The following is a 10,361-nucleotide window of genomic DNA, read 5'->3' on the forward strand; positions in this document are numbered from 1 at the left end:
AGTTGGGGTCGTTTTTTCTACAAAAATCAAGATCCAAATAACAAAACAAATCAAGAGACAGTAAAAAAAAAAAAATTGTTCAAACAGAGGAATTCTGTAACAAGTAGAACAAAAAAAAAAAAAAAATAAACCTAATTTTTTTCAAATCGTTTGAGTCTTAAAAAAAAAAAAAAAAATCCATCCATCCACATTATCTTTCAAGTTCAAGAACTACAATAAATAATAAAACCCCAATCGATTTTCCTAAAAAAAAAAAAAGAGTTAAATATATACTTGATCGACCAAAATAAAGAGGGATTGACGGTGACGGCAAGAGAGGCTGAGAGAGCTCCGAAGATGATGAGATGCGTCGGGTCGTTCGATCTAAAACTTGAGAGAGAGAGAGAGATGGTTGAGAGAGCTCCGAAGACGAGAGAGTGATGGGAGCTGTAACTATAGAGAAAGAGAGAGAGAGAGAGAGCACGAAGAAGACGTTCGTTCTGTTTGAACGAAGAAGATGGTTCGAAGAGATAGAGAAGTGATTTGATAAGAGAGAGGGAGTTAAAATAGAATAAAAGAATTTTTGAGGGATCTGTTAATAATTACGATACGTTTTATAATAAAAGTGTAATATTAGATCCGAACCATCGGATGCGTTATAATCTAACGGCTTGAAAAGCTTGGCAAGAAGCTTGGAAGACATTAGGGCTGCTGAACCGCTCCCATATATATATATTATCTTTTATTTTTATCGTTTTCCCCCATTTTTTTTTTTCCTATTTTCAACATTTTTTTCAAAGTTTTCCCTCGTCAATTTAAATCCATACCTCCAACTTTGTGACTATGCTTACCACTCATAAATAAATAAATAAATAATTAAGCTTAGACCCATGGTTGAGTTGGTTTAAAACATTCCAAAGAGCCTTCAAGGTCACAACTTCAAGCCACCCCAAAACATTGCAATGTTTTGCATCGCCCCATAAATTTTCTTGAAAATGATGCTAAACTTGTCCATTAAATTTTTTTTTTTTTTTTTATTTAACATACACCTCCACCTTTTGGTAAATATTTGAGATACCTTATGTTTTCAAATAAGTAACTTAAATGTCGTCACTATCAACATGTAGTTAAAAACACTTCGTTTTTCTCTCTGAAACTAATAAATTCAACTTTTGGGTAAAATTAATTCAACTTTTGAAGTGATTGAAGTTAACATACTTTTAATAGAAAATTAAGAGTTTTTGCTAGAAGTTGAAGTGAGAGTATTTAAATAATTTTTCATCACTCTACAACAGAAGGCTAAGGTCAATGATCATTTCATCAACGTGAATTTTTGAGTTGTGATAAACATACACGACTGACGTGAATCATAGATCTTTTCTTCGGGATACACAAAGACAAAGATCTACGGTTCTATGCCCTTGCCATGCAAGTCACCTACAAACTGCGTATGTATCAGCGCATCGTTTGATCATTAATCAATTTTTTTTCCAAAAGCCCCAAAAGAAATCATCCCAAAGAGACCACACACCCCCAAAAAAAAAAAAAAAAAAAAAAAAAAAATCTTTCCTTTCTGTTTTTAACCATTGAAAGAGAATATAATTTTAGGTGGGCCTCGAATATAATTTCGTGGAGGATAGGAGAGGCATCACTTGAATTATTGTAGTATCTTTTCGTATCCCGTACTTCCGGGAGTTGAATTTCAAACATCACTCTTGAATCTTGTTGATCCTCTTTGACAATCAAGAAAGGTGGTAATTCTTTTTTACACGTTCACATAAATAAAGCTACGACATCAAAAAGTTGATGTCTACTATGATTTCTCACTTGTCTAACTTGCGCCATGTGATGACAAGCACTAATCATGCGCATAGGGAGAGCATAGGTGTAGCAAGAAGAAGAGGAAAAGTCCAAAGCGTAGAATAATCCAATTCATACGGTTTTAGAGATTTTCTTTTACTCTTTCTTTTTCATTGGTTAGAAGACAAAGTAATAAAAAATTATAATAAAAAAAAAGATGATTAGAAATGCACCTCCACACTTTGGTCAATATTTCTTATACTCCCATGTCAGTGTTTCAAACTCATGACTACCCTTTGAGCTAGGTCTCATTTGGTAGACTAAGGTAAATGACATATATGCCCTTACTTTCATTCTCTTGTTGATTTACCATCCTAGACCAATCATCTTTAACATTAGGGTAAGGGTTTTTTTTTTTAAACTAAGGTATCTAGGTCTCTTAGAGCACCAAACCACTCATCAAGGCTGTGCAACCCTTGCCCCCTCCCCTCCCAACATGCACCAAAAAATTTTCTAGGATAAATATCTGAGGGTGGCCCATAAGAAGGAGGGAGGGGGAGGGGGGTGGATTTGAACTGAATACCTTAGCTTATGGTTTTTATCTTCTTTTATGAGTTCAAGACATTATCTTATTAAATTTTCATATCATAAAAATAATATAAGATTTTTAGAGAAATAAAATTTCGATGAAATTTTGGTAGAAAATCAAGGATTTCTACGAGACATTAGAGACGAGATTGAATAAGTTAAAAATAGTTTGACTTAAAATTTAATAGCTCAAAGATTAAGATTTTTACCTTTGTCCCCCCAACCTTAAGATTTTATCTCCTTTAACCTCCAAAAGTCAAGAACAAAATAGGATTTTAGGAGGTGAAACAATTTTTGGGTAGAATTTTTTATTTATTTATAATCAAGTATTCCTGTGGATAGTCGACCATGCCTGTATTTGTGTTTTGCCCAGTTCATAGACCATAGTCTCGTCCAAGGATTAGTCCCGAGTCATGTACAATACCTACACATCATATACATAAGATAAGTGAGGGTGTACCCTCATGGGTGGCCCCCGAGGAATTAATGCTCATACTGGGTATCAAACTCATGACCTACGTGCATTAATTGTTTATTGGTATGAAATTACCATTGAACCAACCCCCTCAGGCTTAATTTTCTACAATACATTGACGACGAGGTTGAATAAATAATAAATATTTTTTTACACCAGAAGTTAATAATTGAAAAAATGCAGATTTCCTTGGAGAAAAGTGAAGAGGCTTTTTGCTTGAGGTTGATGACAAGGGCATTTAAGTCATTTTACATCAGTCTCTCCTCCTAAACCTAGGTCAAGGGGTATGCATCCAGTTTGAAAACACAGAGGTATATCTCCAATATTGAAAAAAAACCTAGAGGGGCATTTCTAAATCACCCATAAAAAAACATAAAAAGAATTCCTTTCTTTTGACTACTACTTTTCTTTTCCTAGGGTTTCTTCAGCTCTCTTCTCTCTTTATAGCGAGAGTTCTCCCTCTCAGTTCTTGATCTCTAATCTCTGGTTTTTTTTTTTTTTTCTTTCGATTTAATCGAGCTTTCTTAATGGAGGATTTCACTTCTGCGGTTGAGAATCCAGTCACATCGATGGCAGCATCTTCAGGAACTGATCAAGAAGATTTCGAAGATGGCTGTAGTATCTGTCTCGAATCTTTCTCTGTCGAAGATCCTTCAACTGTATTTCCATTGATGACCTTTACTCTCTCTATTTTTGTTTTTTATGTTTTTACTTAGTTGAATTTTATGAAATTAGGTATTTAGATGTTTTGATTTTGATACAAAGATGTGAACTTTTGTAAAAGTTTTGATCTTGCTTTATAATTTTTTTTGGGTCTAATTTAGAAATTAATATTTTGATTTGTGGGGATGTGGGATTCTAATCTTGTTATTTATTATTTGATCTTTGATGACCATGTTATGTATTCTATGGAAATTTACAAGATTAGGATTAGCGAACCAAATACGAGGTGTGATTTTAGGATATTTGATCTTTTGAACTATTGTTTTTTTAAATATATTTCAGTCGGCAGTTTATTATCTTTGTTTCAACATCAGTGCCGGCATTGGACTGCTTTCTAATATTGGGGCACGTTTGGATTGCCAAATTTCCCCATATTTTTTTTTTAAATTTAGTTTGTGGATGAAAAGCTTGTAAAAATATCCTTTTGTGGTGAAAAGATGGTGATCCAAACAGGACTTAGTTTTTTTTTTTGTTGTGTGTGTGTGATCATTTTCTGTACCATCTGACTGTTAGTTTATTTTTTTATATTTTGTTTAATCATTCAATAACAATTTCTTTATTTAGAATGTGCAAAAAGCACATGTATTGAAAGGGCTTATTTGGAATTTAAAATATTGATTAAAACGTTTTTGAAAAACTATCCAACATGTTTGTAGTGATGGGGGACTTCAATTTTCTTCATTTTAACCAAAACGCCCCTAATTATATTCTTTTTAAATGTAAAAGTAGGGGCATTTGTGGGAACCCTAGCACATGTATCGAAAGGGCTTGTTTGTAAATTAAAATATTGATTAAAGGGTTTTTGAAGATTTCATAGTAAAAAGACGATATGTTTGTCATTTTGAAAACTAACCAACGTCATTTTAGATCATGTGATTGCAATTTTCTTTATTTTGGGGCATTTGTGGGATCCAAATTTTGGTGTTGAACCTCTTCTATTCCGCCTTCTCTCATTATAATAGTAAAGAAGAAAATGATGATTATAATTTCCGAGAGCAACTATTGGCACCCCAACTTTTTCTTGTTACATCGCAATTAAAATAAAGAAAAATAAATCAAAGAATTAAGTAAAAGTTGTCATTCCTATATTTAGGATGCCTGTCTAATGGAGAGGCATGTCTTTAAAGAGAAGGATGCCTGGTCTATATGCCATGTCTCTAAAGAAAAAGATACCTGTATCTTCCTTTCTGTTGCGAACGGGTCAATAGGTGTCTTCGGACTTTGGTTTTATAAGAAACTTTAACGATTGAGAGATTCCAATGGTGACATCCCTTTTTCGTCTTTTACCTTCTTTTGACTCAACTATACCTTCGGAGGATTCCTGGATCTAGGTGGGCACTACCAATGAGAATTTTAGTGTGAAGTCGTTGTATTCTCTTCTAGATGTGCTTCTATGAACAATCTTTTCCCCGTCGAATCAATTTGACTGTCTTTTCTTCCTTCAAAAGTTTCCCTTTTCTTGTGGTTAGGGGTCTTGGATAAGCTTCTCACCCATTTCCATCTTAGAGTGATGGGTGTGGTCCTTGTGGATTTTTGTTTTCTTTGCATGTTTAATGGAGAGTCTGTAAACCATCTCCTCATTCATGGTGGGGGTGGCTCATCAGGTTTGGTCTTACTTTCTTTCCTTGTTTAATGTCTCCTAGTGCGCCCTCGCTCGATCTTGTTGTTGCTACATTGTTGGAGGTCCACAAACTTTGTTGGAAGAGAGGATTCTTTGGAATTTTATTCTGTCGGCCATTTGCTGGGGTCCGTGGAAAGAAATGAATGGGCGAATCTTTGATAGGAAGGAGAACTTCTTCAAGAAATCATCTTTAGCACTTTGGGTTTGTTGTTCTATTGGTGTAAGTAAGTTCACGATTTAGGGGGTTCAGGTTTGAAGATTTCTTGTTTAGGTGGGAGCTTGTTTGTTGTAGGTGATCCCTTTGTGGACGTTCGGTCATCAAGGATTTGCTTGTTTTTGTTTTTCTGTGCTTCTTTTCTTGCCTTCTTCTTAATAAAATATTTGGTTATGAAAAAAAGGATAAGTAAAAGTTGTGGTGTCAATAGGAACTCTCTCTCTCTCTCTCTATGTATATATATATATATATATATTTGTTTAGATTTCTATTTGCTAGATTTAGGATTATATATGAGCCTAATCCCAATTGTAAACAACTGAGGTAATAACTTGAACCAAACTTTTGTATGCTCAAATGGTGTGTTTTAATCTTTACTTAGGGTATGATAAATACTTTAAGAAATTGGGGTGTAATAAGTAAAAGTTGGGGTGCTAATAGCAGCTCTCCAATTCCCATTGTTTGGGCCATAAGAAGATAAATTAGTCAAAACAAAAAAAACAACTGACAAATTCTAACAGTTTAGAAATACACCAACATTTGCAAGATTATCTCCACCGCATTCTGTCTGAATGAGTTGTCGTTTGAAATCTTTTTGCAATTGTGCCCAAGTTGTATCACCTCGGTCATAACTCATGACCCTGGCACTGAGAACTTGTTCAAGAATAATTTTTTCCATGGGTAATTGTATAATAAACAGTTCAAGTTGTGGTATTGAGTGTTGATGATATTTTGAATCTGGCTTATTTCAGGTCACCAGTTGCAAACATGAGTATCACCTTCAGTGTATCCTTGAATGGTATATCCAGTAACTATCATGCTCATGTTATACTTGCAACATACATACATACATGTATGCAAAAAAATTACATAAATTGTTTGTTGAGATCTCAAGTTGATGAGTTTCCTCCAGGTCACAAAGAAGCAAAGAATGTCCGATATGCTGGCAGTTGCTTGTCTTGAAGGACCCTGCAAGGTATTATACTTTCTAGATGTTTATTTATTTTTGAATATTTCTAATGGCATCCTTCAGAACACTTAGTGGTAAACTCTTGAAAAAAGGTGGAGTTAATTTTCTCATCATATTCATGCAAGTTTAATCTATTTTTTATATAAATCTATTGTTTATCTTTATCTGTAGCCAAGAGCTGCTTGCGGCAGTGGAGATTGAAAGAAACTCAAGATCAAGGCGTGGATCTTCCAATACATCCGCATTTGCTCGCATTCCTACCGAGGACTTGGAATTTGACCATGTCAGTCTTTGGGTTTGTCTAGAATCTGAATAGCTTCAAATTGGTTTATACTGAATTTATTTGAAAACTAGCAATTGGAATTTTCAGGATGCACCATATATAGATGATTCAGATTTCGATGACCATATCATGCGTCAACTGGCAGCCTTGAACAGAGCCCATCATTTTAGTAGGAGGCAGAGGCATAGATCTTCTGGGATGGGTCCGTCCCAATTCCTTGTGTTTGCTGCTCCTTCTGATGGATCTGATGCACAGGAAACACATACAATTGCACCAATTGAAAGTCAAAGTTTGGGAAATTCGGCATCCCCTGAGAGGAATTTTCCAACAGCCGGTGTGTCTTCTGAAGCATATGACCAACCTCCATCATCTGTGCCTTCGTCTCGTGTAAATACGTCCCCAACCATAGCACACAACATACATGGTTCTTTCAATACTGGGTATCCTCCTCGCAAACTACTTTATTTTTATATAGATGTTTACTGTCATAATTTAACCTAACAGCTTTGTATATATTAGTTATTTATCTCACATAAAGGACCCTGTATTCATTGGAAAAAGATATTGTGTGGTGTCTATTGGCATGATAATTAGTAATTCAAATTATCTTTCTTGTCTTTAGTGGCTTTGAAATTATAAAACATGGATTTACAATAATATGCCTATGCATTCTATGTGACATATGCATAGCTTCATGCTATACATTTCTGATCCTTTGTTTCATATACATAATTTTGAAACAAACTTTTGTCCATGTAAATGTGGGTGGTTCTTGTGTTTAGAAGTTAGCATGATGTCTATGCTTGACATGGGCAGTTGTATTTAATTTATGAACAAAGTGCCAATGTCAATAAAACATATTCTATGCAATCTGTTATCATTTGATTTGCATTATTTTCACAATTTTGATCTTAAGTAACAAAGGGAGATCTATCATCTTCTGCCAGATGGAGTCTATAGATGTTTTGTCATTGATAATTTGACTAAAAAAAACATATTCAACCGACGTGGCATGTACACACAAGGAAAAATCTATGGTTCTTTGCACATTCCACGTCAGTTGAGTATATTTGAGCATCTTTTTTTGAGTCTGTCTATCATTATTCATATTATTTACTGTTTGAAAAGTTGGTTGAATGTGAAACCTCTTCTTTTTCTTTATCTGTTTTGTGGGTGTACAAATGCATTCAATATCTTCTTCATTTGTTCAGGAATCTTGCTAGAGAGACACAACCAGGCAGCCCACGGAGATCACGGCCATCAGAGTTGCTTTCTTTATCAGAGTCTCTAAAATCTAAATTTTCTGCTGCCTCAGCCAGGTAAATAAATGCAGATCAATTTTTCTTTGGAATGTTTGTTTAGGATCTTTACTGGTCACATGCATGCATCCACCTCTTTTATCAGATACAAAGAATCAATCTCAAAAAGCACTCGAGGTTTTAAGGAGAAGCTGTTATCACGAAATAGTTCAGTTAAAGAGCTGAGCAAAGAAGTTCAGCGCGAGGTTACTGCGGGTGTTACTCGAATGATGGAGCGCCTCGATCCTTCCTCAAAGAGAAGTGGAGTTTCTGGTCCTATTTCAAGTGGTGCTGCTGGAGGGACGACCTCATACTTATCTCCTAATGGGAAGGGTGTGCAACAGAACATTATTACCCAATCTCCTAATGAATTTGATGGGGAAACTACTGCACATGGAACAAGTTCAAACTCACCCATCAATGCCTCTGGCACCCCTTCTTCGGTCTCAGGTCGTGTGGATGTTATTTCTGTACAGGTCTGAAACTATTCCTTAGGTTTATTTTCAGCTGTACTGTCCTTTTGATCTGCATTGGGATTTTCCAGAGCTTATTTCATGATCACTTTTTGGATATTTCAGGCTACTGCTGTGCTATTTCTGAGCAATGTGTCCTTTGTTTATTCTGTTTTTACTAGAAAATATTTGTTCTGTAAAAAAGTAAAAAAAGATGTAGATTTGTAGCTTTTATATTTTATTTTTTGGGTGGATTAGCTTAACTTGAACCTATGACCTCAAAGTTGAATTACAATCTATCAACCAATCGAGCTATGGGTCCAGGCTCAAAATATAAATGGGCTTGCTTATACTGTTAATGGTTCACCTTGATGGGAGGAGGTGCAGCTGGATGAAGCCATGAGGGGCCAAAAATAACGGAGAACCATATATATATATATTTCAAGAGATGAAATGTAATTTTAAATTGAACTAGAACACATCTAGAAATCTAGCCTAGGTTGACATTTGTTGAACTATGGCATCTTGTAGCAAAACCATAAGTTGGGTGTTTGACAAGATTGACAATCTGCATGCTTTATGTTCATTGGACACCACTTTTTTTTTTAGTCTGAACAGGTTAAAGTCTCCAGGAAATAAGATAGAAAGTAGGAGAAAGGAGAAACATCGGTTTGAACTCGTGTGTCACCTTGCCACCTCCATTCACTTGACTGTATTGTGTTTGACATAAAGACCAATCCATTTGTTTCCATTGTTCTTCTATAGATGAAGCGTTACGACCACAGATGCCTAGCCTTTTAACAATCTACCAGATCCCAATCTTTATAAAAAATACTGATCTGCTAGCTCATCATTGTAGACCGTGTGACACTACTGACCACCTGTAATTGACATAATGTGCACCATGTGTTTGGTGTCTACTTTTAACACAATTAAACTTTGTTCCCCTTTCATCAACATAAATTTCAACTAAAATTGATCTTAACATCATCTAGTTCATCTTTTATAAATTTAAAGGAAAACATCATCTAGTTAACATTCTAAAATCTTCATAATTCTTGGAACATTTTTTTTTTTTTTTTTTTGCATCTTGTGGTCTCATAATAGCTGATGTGGCAATGTATTGGCAGGACGCTCCCTGATGCTGTGGAGACCGTAATCGAGGCTAGACTGTTACAATTTTATATCTGACAAAAGGGAAGGCATTATATTGTTGATGTAACCCTAGTAAATCAATCCCCCATATTCAAGAGGCGTGATTGGTCCGTCCATAGTTCCCACTTTGAACGTTTGAACCAATCATCTTTAGAGTATGGGTGGTTTATTTACTGGGATTGAGTTATCTTTGTTTCTGCAAATATATATGTGCTAGCAATGTGAGGAGATACACCTCTCGAACAAAACTAGAGGAACCCCTACTCCCCTTGCTTTTTTGTTTTGAACCTTCAATAACATGATCAACAATCCTCATTTGCCTTATCCTGTTGCCTAGTTATTTCTTTATAGAACTTTGTTGGTCTTAATTTTTATACATGTGGAGCTTAATTGAAAATCAGTTACTTAATGCCTTTGCAAGCCCCTTCACTAGTGGATCTACACGTGTTTTGAGAATTTCTGGTGAGCTTTATCCATGTTTTTTGTGCAATTCAGATTGATGACCATGTATGGATTTTACCATTGAGGGGGAACAATTCTAAAACCTTTTATGTTTCTGCATATCGACTCTTCTTTTCCACCACAAATGCTTTTTCCAGACGTGTCGCTCAAAGCATGAAAGAAGTGGTCTCGTGACCTAAACTGGTTGGGGGTCGTTAATGTGAATGATTCTCATGTCCTGCCCCTCGACCTGTCTCCCAAAGCATGAAAGAAGTGGTCTCGTAGCTTAAACCTGTTCATCTTGTCTACAATCTGCTGTCATTGGCGTCTTAGTCCCACATCACTGCATTTCCTAATTTTCT

At 35.4% G+C, this 10,361-nt stretch overlaps 1 protein-coding gene across 1 annotated transcript; it reads left to right on the forward strand.

Moving 5' to 3' along the window:
• Nucleotides 1–3,246: 3,246 nt before the first annotated feature.
• On the forward strand, nucleotides 3,247–9,967 carry LOC147395789 (E3 ubiquitin-protein ligase RHF2A-like). Its single transcript, XM_086450646.1, has 8 exons — nucleotides 3,247–3,501; nucleotides 6,153–6,199; nucleotides 6,314–6,376; nucleotides 6,542–6,653; nucleotides 6,741–7,093; nucleotides 7,865–7,972; nucleotides 8,058–8,427; nucleotides 9,534–9,967. Exons 1-8 carry the CDS (start codon nucleotides 3,370–3,372, stop codon nucleotides 9,543–9,545), a joined length of 1,197 nt encoding a protein of 398 aa, XP_086306772.1. The 5' UTR covers nucleotides 3,247–3,369; the 3' UTR covers nucleotides 9,546–9,967.
• The last annotated feature ends 394 nt before the right edge of the window (nucleotides 9,968–10,361 follow it).

The sequence above is a fragment of the Akebia trifoliata genome, chromosome 8 (assembly GCF_017979445.1).
Source record: "Akebia trifoliata isolate Shusen 1 chromosome 8, ASM1797944v1, whole genome shotgun sequence".
NCBI classification, from domain to species: Eukaryota; Viridiplantae; Streptophyta; class Magnoliopsida; order Ranunculales; family Lardizabalaceae; genus Akebia; species Akebia trifoliata.

Bases quoted from the DNA above. Each gene is read 5' to 3' on its own strand.
- LOC147395789 (XM_086450646.1), top strand. From the start codon at position 3,370: ATGGAGGATTTCACTTCTGCGGTTGAGAATCCAGTCACATCGATGGCA. The intron at 6,654-6,740 runs GTCAGTCTTTGG...TGGAATTTTCAG, and splicing joins AGGACTTGGAATTTGACCAT to GATGCACCATATATAGATGA. The intron at 7,973-8,057 runs GTAAATAAATGC...CTCTTTTATCAG, and splicing joins TTTTCTGCTGCCTCAGCCAG to ATACAAAGAATCAATCTCAA.